The sequence below is a fragment of the Salvelinus alpinus genome, chromosome 13 (genome assembly GCF_045679555.1).
Source record: "Salvelinus alpinus chromosome 13, SLU_Salpinus.1, whole genome shotgun sequence".
Taxonomy (NCBI): Eukaryota; Metazoa; Chordata; class Actinopteri; order Salmoniformes; family Salmonidae; genus Salvelinus; species Salvelinus alpinus.
Window position 1 is genome coordinate 50,320,619 of NC_092098.1, and position 15,871 is coordinate 50,336,489.

General features: G+C 43.8%; 1 protein-coding gene across 4 annotated transcripts in view; it reads left to right on the top strand.

The window, feature by feature from the left end:
• Positions 1-772, top strand: part of srrm3 (serine/arginine repetitive matrix 3) — a 183,545-nt gene extending 182,773 nt beyond the window's left edge. For 2 of the 4 annotated variants that reach the window (XM_071339727.1, XM_071339726.1), the window contains exon 13: positions 482-772. In XM_071339727.1, the coding sequence (XP_071195828.1) occupies positions 482-698 (217 nt within the window). In that variant the 3' untranslated portion in view covers positions 699-772. The remainder of the gene's footprint in view (positions 1-481) is intronic. The other 2 variants (XR_011667611.1, XM_071339725.1) reach the window with 2 other exon arrangements.
• The last annotated feature ends 15,099 nt before the right edge of the window (positions 773-15,871 follow it).

Genomic DNA, 15,871 nt, shown 5'->3' on the forward strand with positions numbered 1-15,871 from the left:
TACAATAATAATACAGTAACAACCACAGCTATAACTACAGTAATAAATACAATAATAATACAGTAACAACCACAGTAACAACTACAGTAATAAATACAATAATAATACAGTAACAACCACAGCAATAACTACAGTACAACGATAACTTCAGTATGTCAATTTCTCTGGTCTGCTTTTGATGACAGCTGACCAAGTGCTTATTATTTATTTGTTTACCTTTATTAAGATTCAAACATGTTATAGATTTGACGTGGTACAGTACATGGATTATTTATATATATTTTTTAAATACATTTGATATTTAAATTCTGAGAGTATTTAAAAAATGGATTATGTTGCAAAACCTACAGCATTCCTACTGTAACAGAGACAAGAAAACACGCTCTCTGGTCAGCTGTCAATGTGCTGGTCCTCCTCACACTAACTAACTCCTACAAGAGCTTTATGTACTGTCTAATCTCCTACCCTCTCCTCTCCTCAGCGCTCGGAAGCGGCCTATCCCGTACTACCGCCCCAGCCCTTCCTCCTCCAGTTCCATGTCAAGCCCCTCCCACTCAGGGAGGAGTCGCAGCCGCAGCCGCTCAAGCAGCCCCAGGAGCCACAGCCGCTCACGCAGCCCCAGGAGCCACAGCCGCTCACGCAGCCCCAGGAGCCACAGCAACTACAGTCGCAGCAGCTATGAAAGCCCCGGCTTCTGATGACACAGACAGAGAGAGAGAGAGAGAGAGAGGGAGAGTGGGGGGGGTGAGAGAGAGAGAGAGAGAGAGAGAGAGAGAGAGAGAGAGAGAGAGAGAGAGAGAGAGAGAGAGAGAGAGAGAGAGAGAGAGAGAGAGAGAGAGAGAGAGAGAGAGAGAGAGAGAGAGAGAGAGAGAGAGAGAGAGAGAGAGAGAGAGAGAGAGAGAGAGAGAGAGAGAGAGAGAGAGAGAGAGAGAGAGACTGGGGGAGAGAGACTGGGGGAGAGAGACTGGGGGAGAGAGACTGGGGGAGAGAGACTGGGGGAGAGATTGGGGGAGAGATTGGGGGAGAGATTGAGGGAGAGAGAGACTGGGGGAGAGATTGAGGGAGGGAGATAAATCATGTTATGCGTCCCTGATTGGTCCAAACACACGGTCAGACCTCCTCTGTTTTTTTTTACCATCCTCAGTCTCCATCTCTGTATACCAGCGTTAACCAGGGTCAACCAGGGTTAACCAGCGTTAACCAGCGTCAACCAGGGTTAACCAGCGTTAACCAGCGTCAACCAGCGTTAACCCGAGCCTGGATCTGAAATATCGATTTGTCCTCACATAGGCAATTATTTAAAATAAAAATGTTCAGATCATGCTTTTAGAAAATAATTGATAAAGAACAATTCTGTAAGCACTTTCTCTATATCTTTCTGCATAGCAAAAGTAAACCCCCCCCCAAAACATATTCCAGCAATGGGACACTTCCATGGAGTTTGTCGAAGAAGATGAGAAGAAGAGATACAAGTGGAAAAGAAAAGAAAAGAAAATCAAACAGCACTGGGCAATTCTTCCTCCAATGTCATTACATAATTTCCCCAAAGACACTTATGCTCTATTTTAAGAACCAGAGAGATCAACAGATGCGATAAAGAACAAAAGAAAAGATGGCTGACGATTTAGCATGCAGAAGGGTACTGATATAGCAGGATGTATAGATGATTCTAAACTGTAAGTTCTGGCTTGTAAACTATGCACTGTATATTCTATGTGATTTTGTTTGAAGAGGCTTGTTATTTGATGGTGACTTCGCATGATGATGCATTAGAAAGGAGGAAGGCTGCGGCTTGTACCAGAGAGCCCTGCTGCCTGCCATTACAGTACTACAGGTCCCAGGGTGCACCTGTCCCTGCCCCTGCCACTACAGTACTACAGGTCCCAGGGTGCATCTGTCCCTGCCCCCTATTCTGACTTGGGGCACGTTCAGATAGAAGTATGCTATGTAGAACAAACATGGATCTCTGAGATGTAGAATAAGGAATCACGTCGGCTCTATTTGTGGTATTTCTATCTGAAACGATCGAGAACATTTTGGTACTGAACATGGCCCTGACAATCCTGACCTGTAATCACACACAGAGGTAAAAAAAAAAGGGACAAATGTTTGATTATTATGTACTTTTTCTCTCTTCCCTATTCCACTATTTATTATCTTCAGACCTCTTGCCCAATGACCAGTGACGTAAAGTCGCTCTGTAAAGATGCTCCTTCTAAAGATATCTTCTGCAAAAGCAACCATGCAATCATGTGGGGGGTGGGTCTGTCTTTTATCCACAGCTATTTATTCAGTTATTTATTCCAATTATTTATCTATTTCTTATGTTATTTATTTGTTAATTTATTTGATTATTTATTTGTTTTGTCTCATCGAATGTTTTTAAAACAATTTGAAGAACCGTGTTGTTGAGATCTTAATATTTAATGGGAGATTGCTGCATATGTACACATCCTCATCTATGAATATACAGAACGGCAATTGATGTTTTAACCCAAATCCTTTTTTATTTGTCATGAAAGCTTCTGCTTCCTTTAAGAAGTGAGTGAGTGAGCTGGAGATAGCTTGTTTCTATGGGGGCCGGGTTCCCAATCCCTTACCTGATGCGATGTATAATGCTCTTACACAGGGTTACTTAGAGGGGCTGTTAGCTGTCTGTCTCTTTCCTGGTGCAGGGGATGCCTAGTTACAGTCTTAGAGGGACTGTTACCTGTCTGTCTGTCTGTCTCCTGGTGCAGGGGATGCCTAGTTACAGTCTTAGAGGGACTGTTACCTGTCTGTCTGTCTCCTGGTGCAGGGGATGCCTAGTTACAGTCTTAGAGGGACTGTTACCTGTCTGTCTGTCTGTCTCCTGGTGCAGGGGATGCCTAGTTACAGTCTTAGAGGGACTGTTACCTGTCTGTCTGTCTGTCTCCTGGTGCAGGGGATGCCTAGTTACAGTCTTAGAGGGGCTGTTAGCTGTCTGTCTCTTTCCTGGTACAGGGGATGCCTAGTTACAGTCTTAGAGGGACTGTTACCTGTCTGTCTGTCTCCTGGTGCAGGGGATGCCTAGTTACAGTCTTAGAGGGGCTGTTACTTTGCAGGGCTCCAAAGCTCCACTTCTACGAACTCCTACTGTCGAAATCATAAACCAGTCCTGGATTGGCTCTCTGCAGACAAAGGTGTGTTGATTGGGCTAGTTTGTTGCCGGTGTTACCAATCACATTGCCCCTGCTGTAAAAGACTGATCTATCCCCTACACCCTGCTTTTAACCAGAGGTGTCCTGGGAACCTCATGAGGTCAAAGACAGAGGGTACAAGCCAGTGGTCACCTAAACTATGTATGCGGCGGATGCCCCTGCTAGCAAAACGCTTGCACCCAGACACAGGTAGTCCCACTAGATGCCCATCATGTTCCCTGTCTCTGTTTACTACTCTGTGTTGATTGGTCCCCAGCTAGCACATAACGTTCTGAAAACCATATGTTTCTTAGAGATTGGTTAGAGCGTGAACGTCCTATGTTTATTTGGCATACAACCGTCCCATAACATTTACTACAGTTTTATAACGTTCTTCTGTGTGATTTTCAGTACTTCAGAAAAAATGTTTTCTACAGGTTGCCTCATGGTTCTATTTAAAGTCATGTTCTCAGAACGTTCAGCGAACGTTAAGTATTAACGTTCTTCTGTGGGTATTCCAGTACTTCAGCGTAACGTTTTCTACAGGTTTCCTCATGGTTCTATTTAAAGTCATGTTCTCAGAACATTAAGAAAAAGTTCCATTAAAAAAAACACCAGAAAACATCCAGTAACGTTCAAAGAACATAGTAAGAATGTTATTTAAAAACATATACATTCCGTTCTCAGCATCAACAAAACTCTCTATCTTGTTAAATGTGTTCAGGTGTGTTGGCCGCGCCCACTAATTGGCCACCCCTGATCTTACTGAGTGGTTGTTTCCTTTGAACTAGGGTCTGTTTGTATAGACAAATGAACATGGCACGCTAGCTCCATCCTAGTGGAGAAGTGGACTAAGTCCATGGATAGAGAACAGAAGATCATAGGTTTGAATCTCACTGACGCCGTGCCACAATAAAAAAGGAATGTGTTTGCATGATTAATGCCTAGAAAATAAATGTCCATGTGTCCTATCTGTGCTGAGAGTTCATAACAGTTAACCCAAACTAAAATAGCAGTGTTATTAAAAGTCTTATTGAAACATGTTCTCAGAGTGTTATTTAAATACCTTCAAATATCCTAGAATTTCCGTTCTCAGAATGTTAATAAAAAAAACTCCAAGGTTGGCTTTCAGGGGAACCCTGCAACCTAAATATTAACGAACAGGCAAAGTTTTCACTTCCATTCTCAGAAATTAATACAAAAGTTTTTTGTTTTAATTGTCAGGAATCTTATGGCTTCGTTCCCAGAACGTTCCCAGAACGTTCCCAAAACGTATGTTCCCACAGCTTCCAAGGAACCAAATGTGCTAGCTGGGACAGCTGCTGGTGATGATGCATTCGTCAAGCCTCCTGTCACTCATGCGGTGTTACTTTCATAATGTAAACATGTTTCGTTATTAAGAGTACAATGCTAAACCTTTTGGATTGTATAAAAGTCACTTAGTTGTAGTTTACCAGTTATTATATACAGGACAATAAATATAAACCAATGGAAAATGAGCTACTTGTGTTGTCGTCTTTCGATCGATACTCTTTTTGACAACACATTGGAACTCTATACACTTTTCATACCAGAGTCATAAAGTAAAACGTCCATGTGCTATGTGTATGTGCCACCTGCAGGGGGTGCTAATGTAACTATTTTCTTTATTTCCTAATGATACGTCTGGAAACCTCTGGACTGGATGGACTGGAATATTCTGTAACCTGGTGTACTTTTCCAGCTCCTCAAAGAACTGCCTGTTTATTTTTCCTGCCAAATCCATGAACTCAACCTACGGTATGTTACGGTAACCTGTGAATATACGATGATTACAGCATAGCTTCCAAGAAATAACAATGTTATATCTGACACTGCTTGATAAATCTAAGGCTGTTGAATTTATGAAAAGGCCTGAACCCAAATCTGCCCTAATCCCAGCCCTAAACCTAAGATTAGCCCTAACCCTAGCCCTCAACCTCAACACTAACCCTACCCCTAGTCTCAACCTTAACCTTAACACTAACCCTACCCCTAGTCTCAACCTCACCACTACCCCTACCCCAAGTCTCAACCTTAACACTAACCCTACCCCTAGTCTCAACCTTAACACTAACCCTACCCCTAGTCTCAACCTTACCACTAACCCTACCCCTAGTCTCAACACTAACACTAACCCTACCCCTAGTCTCAACCTCAACACTAACCCTACCCCTAATCTCAACCTTAACACTACCCCTACCCCTAGTCTCAACCTTAACCTTAACCCTACCCCTACCCCTAGTCTCAACCTTAACACTAACCCTACCCCTAGTCTCAACCTTACCACTAACCCTACCCCTAGTCTCAACCTTAACACTAACCCTACCCCTAGTCTCAACCTTAACCTTAACACTAACCCTACCCCTAGTCTCAACCTTAACACTAACCCTACCCCTAGTCTCAACCTTAACACTAACCCTACCCCTAGTCTCAACCTTAACCCTAACCCTACCCCTAGTCTCAACCTTAACACTAACCCTACCCCTAGTCTCAACCTTAACACTAACCCTACCCCTAGTCTCAACCTTAACACTAACCCTACCCCTAGTCTCAACCTTAACCTTAACACTAACCTTACCCCTAGTCTCAACCTTACCACTACCCCTACCCCTAGTCTCAACCTTAACACTAACCCTACCCCTAGTCTCAACCTTAACCTTAACACTAACCCTACCCCTAGTCTCAACCTTAACCCTAACCCTACCCCTAGTCTCAACCTTAACACTAACCCTACCCCTAGTCTCAACCTTAACACTAACCCTACCCCTAGTCTCAACCTTAACCTTAACACTAACCCTACCCCTAGTCTCAACCTTAACACTAACCCTACCCCTAGTCTCAACACTAACCCTAACCCTACCCCTAGTCTCAACCTTAACACTACCCCTACCCCTAGTCTCAACCTTAACACTACCCCTACCCCTAGTCTCAACCTCAACACTAACACTACCCCTACCCCTAGTCTCAACCTTAACACTAACCCTACCCCTAGTCTCAACCTTAACACTACCCCTAACCCTAGTCTCAACCTCAACACTACCCCTACCCCTAGTCGCAACCTCAACACTAACCCTAACCCTACCCCTAGTCTCAACCTTAACACTAACCCTACCCCTAGTCTCAACCTTAACACTAACCCTACCCCTAGTCTCAACCTTAACACTAACCCTACCCCTAGTCTCAACCTCAACACTAACACTACCCCTAGTCTCAACCTTAACCTTAACCCTACCCCTACCCCTAGTCTCAACCTTAACCCTAACCCTACCCCTAGTCTCAACCTTAACACTAATCCTACCCCTTGTCTCAACCTTAACCTTAACACTAACCCTACCCCTAGTCTCAACCTTAACCCTAACCCTACCCCTAGTCTCAACCTTAACACTAACCCTACCCCTAGTCTCAACCTTACCACTAACCCAACCCCTAGTCTCAACCTTAACACTAACCCTACCCCTAGTCTCAACCTTACCACTAACCCAACCCCTAGTCTCAACCTTAACACTAACCCTACCCCTAGTCTCAACCTTAACCTTAACACTAACCCTACCCCTAGTCTCAACCTTAACCCTAACCCTACCCCTAGTCTCAACCTTAACACTAACCCTACCCCTAGTCTCAACCTTAACACTAACCCTACCCCTAGTCTCAACCTTAACACTAACCCTACCCCTAGTCTCAACCTTAACACTACCCCTACCACTAGTCTCAACCTCAACACTAACCCTACCCCTAGTCTCATCCTTAACACTAACCCTACCCCTAGTCTCAACCTTAACACTAACCCTACCCCTAGTCTCAACCTTAACACTAACCCTACCCCTAGCCTCAACCTTACCACTAACCCTAGTCTCAACCTTACCCCTACCCCTACCCCTACCCCTAGTCTCAACCTTAACACTAACCCTACCTCTAGTCTCAACCTTAACACTAACCCTACCCCTAGTCTCAACCTTAACACTAACCCTACCCCTAGTCTCAACCTTACCACTAACCCTACCCCTAGTCTCAACCTTAACACTAACCCTACCCCTAGTCTCAACCTTAACACTAACCCTACCCCTAGTCTCAACCTTACCACTAACCCTACCCCTAGTCTCAACCTTACCACTAACCCTACCCCTAGTCTCAACCTTAACACTAACCCTACCCCTAGTCTCAACCTTAACACTAACCCTACCCCTAGTCTCAACCTCAACACTAACCCTACCCCTAGCCTCAACCACAACCTTAACACTACCCCTACCCCTAGTCTCAACCTCAACACTAACCCTACCCCTAGTCTCAACCTTACCACTACCCCTACCCCTAGCCTCAACCTTAACACTAACCCTACCCCTAGTCTCAACCTTAACACTAACCCTACCCCTAGTCTCAACCTCAACCTCAACACTAACCCTAACCCTAGTCTCAACCTTACCACTAACCCTAACCCTAGTCTCAACCTTACCACTAACCCTACCCCTAGTCTCAACCTTAACCCTACCCCTAGTCTCAACCTTAACACTAACCCTACCCCTAGTCTCAACCTTAACCCTACCCCTAGTCTCAACCTTAACACTAATCCTACCCCTAGTCTCAACCTTAACACTAACCCTACCCCTAGTCTCAACCTTAACACTACCCCTACCCCTAGTCTCAACCTTAACACTAACCCTACCCCTAGTCTCAACCTTAACACTAACCCTACCCCTAGTCTCAACCTTAACACTAACCCTACCCCTAGTCTCAACCTTAACCTTAACACTAACCCTACCCCTAGTCTCAACCTTACCACTAACCCTATCCCTAGCCTCAACCTTAACACTAACCCTACCCCTAGTCTCAACCTCAACACTAACCCTACCCCTAGTCTCAACCTTACCACTAACCCTAACCCTACCCCTAGTCTCAACCTCAACACTAACCCTACCCCTAGTCTCAACCTCAACACTAACCCTACCCCTAGTCTCAACCTTAACACTAACCCTACCCCTAGTCTCAACCTCAACACTAACCCTACCCCTAGTCTCAACCTTAACACTAACCCTACCCCTAGTCTCAACCTTACCACTAACCCTACCCCTAGTCTCAACCTTAACACTAACCCTACCCCTAGTCTCAACCTTAACACTAAACCTACCCCTAGTCTCAACCTTACCACTAACCCTACCCCTAGTCTCAACCTTAACACTAATCCTACCCCTAGTCTCAACCTTAACACTAACCCTACCCCTAGTCTCAACCTCAACACTAACCCTACCCCTAGCCTCAACCACAACCTTAACACTACCCCTACCCCTAGTCTCAACCTCAACACTAACCCTACCCCTAGTCTCAACCTTACCACTACCCCTACCCCTAGCCTCAACCTTAACACTAACCCTACCCCTAGTCTCAACCTTAACACTAACCCTACCCCTAGTCTCAACCTCAACCTCAACCTCAACACTAACCCTAACCCTAGTCTCAACCTTACCACTAACCCTAACCCTAGTCTCAACCTTACCACTAACCCTACCCCTAGTCTCAACCTTAACCCTACCCCTAGTCTCAACCTTAACACTAACCCTACCCCTAGTCTCAACCTTAACACTACCCCTACCCCTAGTCTCAACCTTACCACTAACCCTACCCCTAGTCTCAACCTTATCCCTACCCCTAGTCTCAACCTTAACACTACCCCTACCCCTAGTCTCAACCTTACCACTAACCCTACCCCTAGTCTCAACCTTAACCCTACCCCTAGTCTCAACCTTAACACTAACCCTACCCCTAGTCTCAACCTTAACACTAATCCTACCCCTAGTCTCAACCTTAACACTAACCCTACCCCTAGTCTCAACCTTAACACTAATCCTACCCCTAGTCTCAACCTTAACCTTAACACTAACCCTACCCCTAGTCTCAACCTTAACACTAACCCTACCCCTAGTCTCAACCTTAACACTAACCCTACCCCTAGTCTCAACCTTAACACTACCCCTACCCCTAGTCTCAACCTTAACACTACCCCTACCCCTAGCCTCAACCTCAACACTAACCCTACCCCTAGTCTCAACCTTAACACTACCCCTACCCCTAGCCTCAACACTAACCCTACCCCTAGTCTCAACCTTACCACTAACCCTACCCCTAGTCTCAACCTTAACACTAACCCTACCCCTAGTCTCAACCTTAACACTACCCCTACCCCTAGTCTCAACCTTAACACTAACCCTACCCCTAGCCTCAACCTCAACACTAACCCTACCCCTAGTCTCAACCTTAACACTAACCCTACCCCTAGTCTCAACCTCAACACTAACCCTACCCCTAGTCTCAACCTCAACACTAACCCTACCCCTAGTCTCAACCTCAACACTAACCCTACCCCTAGCCTCAACCTTAACACTACCCCTACCCCTAGTCTCAACCTCAACACTAACCCTACCCCTACCCCTAGTCTCAACCTTAACACTAACCCTACCCCTAGTCTCAACCTCAACACTAACCCTACCCCTAGTCTCAACCTTAACACTAACCCTACCCTTAGTCTCAACCTTAACACTAACCCTACCCCTAGTCTCAACCTTAACACTACCCCTACCCCTAGTCTCAACCTTAACACTAACCCTACCCCTAGTCTCAACCTTAACACTAACCCTACCCCTAGTCTCAACCTTAACACTAACCCTACCCCTAGTCTCAACCTTAACCTTAACACTAACCCTACCCCTAGTCTCAACCTTACCACTAACCCTATCCCTAGCCTCAACCTTAACACTAACCCTACCCCTAGTCTCAACCTCAACACTAACCCTACCCCTAGTCTCAACCTTACCACTAACCCTAACCCTACCCCTAGTCTCAACCTCAACACTAACCCTACCCCTAGTCTCAACCTCAACACTAACCCTACCCCTAGTCTCAACCTTAACACTAACCCTACCCCTAGTCTCAACCTTACCACTACCCCTACCCCTAGTCTCAACCTTAACACTAACCCTACCCCTAGTCTCAACCTCAACACTAACCCTACCCCTAGCCTCAACCTTAACACTAACCCTACCCCTAGTCTCAACCTCAACCTTAACAGACTTACCTAGTTAATTAAAAATATATATAATTAGTGTAAATTACAAAATAATAACTGCACTTCTTAATCTGAGTCAGTCCTGTGTGTGCTTGATTAAACATGCCTGGTTTGTACTTTCGCATTGGTTTCATTATGCCTGTCTAGCTGAATCAAGAACCCGGTATTTCAAGTATTTTAAATATGTGTTTAACCCAGGTCTGGTTTTAGTTAATGTGATAGAATACTGACTGCCATCCAGCAGAGTTATTGTGATAGAACATCCAATGTTGCTCGTTGGAAGAGACACTGGACACTATTGTGTTTCAATAACACCCTCAGATAAGATGGAGAAACTGTCATGTGCGTGACAATGCTGATTCAGCAAAGAAGAAGGTTTGGAGGTACAGTATGCCAACGACCTATCCCAACCCTGGGTCCCTCAGTACTTTATAGGGCATGTAGATCTGCAGTATACAGTATATTAATGTACATCAGTCAGGGTTTTAGACCAGGTCATAGCACTATCTCTGCTGCATCCCTAGTTATAAATGATGTGGTTAACTGTATGAATAAAAGGCAACGTTGTGCTGTCCTCTTCATTGACCTGTCAAAGGCTTTCGATACTGTTGATCACTCATTGCTAATTCAGAGGCTTTCCTCAATTGGCCTTGACCAGGCTGCATGTAACTGTTTTAAACATGACTTGACAGATAGAAATCAATGTGTATCTACTGATGGTGTTAAATCAGGTTTCCTGGATATTATAAAAGGTGTCCCGCAAGGGTCGATTCTGGGTCCTGTACTTTTTACTTTTTACATAAACAATATCGACTTGTCCGTAAAATATTGTAACCTGAACTTGTATGACGATGATACTGTTGTGTATCCTATTGTCCCCACGGTTGACCAGGCTCTATCTGAACTACAGTCTGCCTTCATTGTATTACAGAAAAACTTTATTGACTTGAAGTAAGTTTTGAATGCAGATAAAACTAAGAACATTTTGTTCTCTAGAGTGCAAAAAAATAACTCTTAAAGCTTCAAGCCTTCTGAAAGTACTCTTTTCCACATTTGTTACGTTACAGACTTATTCTAAAATTTATTAAATAATTTTTAACCCTCATCAATCTACATCCAAAACGCCATAAAGACAAAGCAAAAACAGTTTTTTATACATTTTTGCAAATGTATTTAATTTTTTGGGGAAACAACACATTTACGTAAGTATTCAGATCCTTTACTCAGTACTTTGTTGAAGCACCTTTGGCAGCGATTACAGCCTCGAGTCTTCTTGGGTATGTCGCTACAAGCTTGGCACACCTGTATTTGTGGAATTTCTCCCATTCTTCTCTGAAGATCCTCTCAAGCTCTGTCAGGTTGGATGGGGAGTGTCACTGCACAGCTATTTTTGGGTCTCTCCAGATATAGATTCTCTTTTTTTCTACCATGTTATTGACTTGTTTATTGTTTACTCCATGTGTAACTCTGTGTTGTCTGTTCACACTGCTATGCTTTATCTTGGCCAGGTCGCAGTTGCAAATGAGAACTTGTTCTCAACTAGCCTACCTGGTTAAATAAAGGTGAAATAAAATAAAAAAATAAAAATATGTCCGATCTGGCTGGGCCACTCAAGGCCATTCAGAAACTTGTCCCGAAGCCACTCCTGCATTGTCTTGGCTGTGTGCTTCAGGTGGTTGTCCTGTAGGAAGGTGAAACTTTGCCCCAGTCTGAGGTTCTGAGCACTCTGGAGCAGGTTTTCATCAAGGATCACTCTGTACTTTGCTCCGTTTATCTTTCCCTTGATCCTGACTAGTCTCCCAGTCTCTGCAGCTGAAAAACATCCCCACAGCATGATGCTGCCACCTTCATTCTTCACAGTAGGATGGAGTCAGGTTTCCTCCAGACGTGAGGTTTGGCATTCAGGCCAAAGAGTTACATTTTGGTTTCATCAGACCAGAGAATCTTGTTTCTCATGGTCTGAGAGTCCTTCAGGTGCCTTTTGGCAAACTCCAAGCAGGCTGTCAGGTGACTTTTACTGCGGAGTGATTCAATTTGGCCACTACCATAAAGGCCTGATTGGTGGAGTGCTGCAGAGATGGTTGTCCTTCTGGAAGGTTCTCCCATCTCCACATAGGAACTTTGGAGCTCTGTCAGAGTGACCATCGGGTTCTTGGTCACCTCTAACCAATGCCCTTCTCCCCTGATTGCTCATTTTGGCAGGGCGGCCAGCTCTAGGAGGAGTCTTGGTGGTTCCAAACTTCTTCCATTTAAGAATGATGGAGGCTACTGTGTTCTTGGGGACCTTCAATGCTGCAGACATTTTATGGTACCCTTCCCCAGATCTGTGCCTTGACACAATCCTGTCTCGGAGCTTTACGGACAATTCCTTCGACCTCACTGCTTGGTTTTTTACCACAGGTGGACTCCAATCAAATTGTAGAAACATCTCAAGGATGCACCTGAGCTCAATTTTGAGGTTCAAAGCAAAGGTTCTGAATACTTATGTAAAGAAGGTATTTCCATTTTCAAGGTTTATAAATTAGCAAAAATTTATAAAAATCTGTTTCAGTTTGTCATTATGGGATATTGTGTGTAGATTGATGAGGATTTTTTATTTATTTAATCTATTTTAATGCAATGTATGTACTTTGGACTGTCTCCATAATTGATCGTGTCCCTGCTTACAAATATCTGGGCATCTGGATCGGTGAAATTCTGTCTTTTGAAAAGCATATTGATGAGTAAGTTAAGAAGCTGAGAATAAAAATGGGTCTTCTTATATAGCAATATGTCCTGCCTCTCGGTTGATACATTGCTATGTTATAAAAGCTCTTTTACAAATAGTCCCACTTGTAGCTAACATCTTTATCTAACTTTAGACATATGAGTTTCCACCTCCGGTCTCAGGGATGGCTCTCTGGAAATTCCTTTGGTCTCTAGTTTAGTGTTCTTGCATCTTATTTGTGTAATAATCTTCAAATTATAACGTTTTATGTTTTGGTGCCTCTGGGTTAATTTGGAAAGCTGATTGAGTTTTTTTATGACTGTTTTTTCTTTCTGCTTACATTTTGGATTTCAATTTGGACGAGTGTTTATTTTCTGTAATGTCTGTGATTCAGGACTCATCTCTAAAAGAGACCTTGGTGTCAGTATGACTCCCTGATAAAATAAAAGTTAAATAAATAACCATATTGCCATGCTGATACACATGTGAGCACCACAGTAACCTGTAACCTGAAGGAGAACAGTTTTTAGACACAGTCAGTGGAGAGATTACTAAGGCTAATCTGATATTTTCTGAAGTTACCGTAATATATGTTGAGCACTGGAAGGTGCATGCCAAAACTGTCCTTCTTCCACATTTTTTGTTGTTGTATTTGCTGGTGGAACAAAAATGCTTTAAATCAAAATTAGAAAAATTATTAGAATGAATAACGTTAATATTCACTTAAGAGTAATTAACACAATGCTTAGCATATTTACAGTGGGGAGAACAAGTATTTGATACACTGCTGATTTTGCAGATTTTCCTACTTACAAAGCATGTAGAGGTCTGTAATTTTTATCATAGGTACACTTCAACTGTGAGAGACGGAATCTAAAACAAAAATCCCGAAAATCACATTGTATGATTTTTAAGTAATTAATTAGCATTTTATTGCATGACATAAGTATTTGATACATCAGAAAAGCAGAACTTAATATTTGGTACAGAATCCTTTGTTTGCAATTACAGAGATCATACGTTTCCTGTAGTTCTTGACCAGGTTTGCACACACTGCAGCAGGGATTTTGGCCCACTCCTCCATACAGACCTTCTCCAGATCCTTCAGGTTTCGGGGCTGTCGCTGGGCAATACGGACTTTCAGCTCCCTCCAAAGATTTTCTATTGGGTTCAGGTCTGGAGACTGGCTAGGCCACTCCAGGACCTTGAGATACTTCTTACGGAGCCACTCCTTAGTTGCCCTGGCTGTGTGTTTCGGGTCGTTGTCATGCTGGAAGACCCAGCCACGACCCATCATCAATGCTCTTACTGAGGGAAGGAGGTTGTTGGCTAAGATCTCGCAATACATGGCCCCATCCATCCTCCCCTCAATACGGTGCAGTCGTCCTGTCCCCTTTGCAGAAAAGCATCCCCAAAGAATGATGTTTCCACCTCCATGCTTCACGGTTGGGATGGTGTTCTTGGGGTTGTACTCATCCTTCTTCTTCCTCCAAACACGGCGAGTGGAGTTTAGACCAAAAAGCTCTATTTTTGAATCATCAGACCACATGACCTTCTCCCATTCCTCCTCTGGATCATCCAGATGGTCATTGGCAAACTTCAGACGGGCCTGGACATGCGCCTGCTTGAGCAGGGGGACCTTGTGTGCGCTGCAGGATTTTAATCCATGACGGCGTAGTGTGTTACTAATGGTTTTCTTTGAGACTGTGGTCCCAGCTCTCTTCAGGTCATTGACCAGGTCCTGCCGTGTAGTTCTGGGCTGATCCCTCACCTTCCTCATGATCATTGATGCCCCACGAGGTGAGATCTTGCATGGAGCCCCAGACCGAGGGTGATTGACCATCATCTTGAACTTCTTCTATTTTCTTCTATTTTCTAATAATTGCGCCAACAGTTGTTGCCTTCTCACCAAGCTGCTTGCCTATTGTCCTGTAGCCCATCCCAGCCTTGTGCAGGTCTACAATTTTATCCCTGATGTCCTTACACAGCTCTCTGGTCTTGGCCATTGTGGAGAGGTTGGAGTCTGTTTGATTGAGTGTGTGGACAGGTGTCTTTTATACAGGTAACGAGTTCAAACAGGTGCAGTTAATACAGGTAATGAGTGGAGAACAGGAGGGCTTCTTAAAGAAAAACTAACAGGTCTGTGAGAGCCGGAATTCTTACTGGTTGGTAGGTGATCAAATACTTATGTCATGCAATAAAATGCAAATGAATTACTTAAAAATCATACAATGTGATTTTCTGGATTTTTGTTTTAGATTCCGTCTCTCACAGTTGAAGTGTACCTATGATAAAAATTACAGACCTCTACATGCTTTGTAAGTAGGAAAACCTGCAAAATCGGCAGTGTATCAAATACTTGTTCTCCCCACTGTATGTATTTCCCCTTTATGTTATTCAAATGATTTGAAGTGTTCTATTTGTGACACTCATTTGTGTCACGAGATTCGGTCACTAGACGCTATGCTGTATTTTAAACTCATATCTGTTGATCGGGATAGACGCCAGACTGGAGGTCCAAGGACCAAGGACACTGATTGTTGTCGTGTTCTGTGGAACACTGTGCCATTCTGTAGCTGATGACAACATTGTTTTGACTTCCTGGTTCTGTGGAATTAGGATATGAGGGCCATCTCGGCAAAGACCAAGTTAGACATTGTATCTTCTGTGTTAGAGGTGTCTCCCTGTTGCTACTTGAAATTAAAATGAAATGATTTGTTATTGACTATATCCGCAAATGCTTTTCTATTTTGTTCACCTGAAAAAGGTGAACAGGACATAGAGCCGGCAATGGAACCTATTCAAAACAAAACGAGGTTGTCCATGTTAAGAATGCCATTCTGCAATAACTTTAGAGAGGAGATAGAGAGGAGATAGAGAGGAGACAGAGAGGAGTTAGAGAGGAGACAGAGATGAGACAGAGAGGAGTTA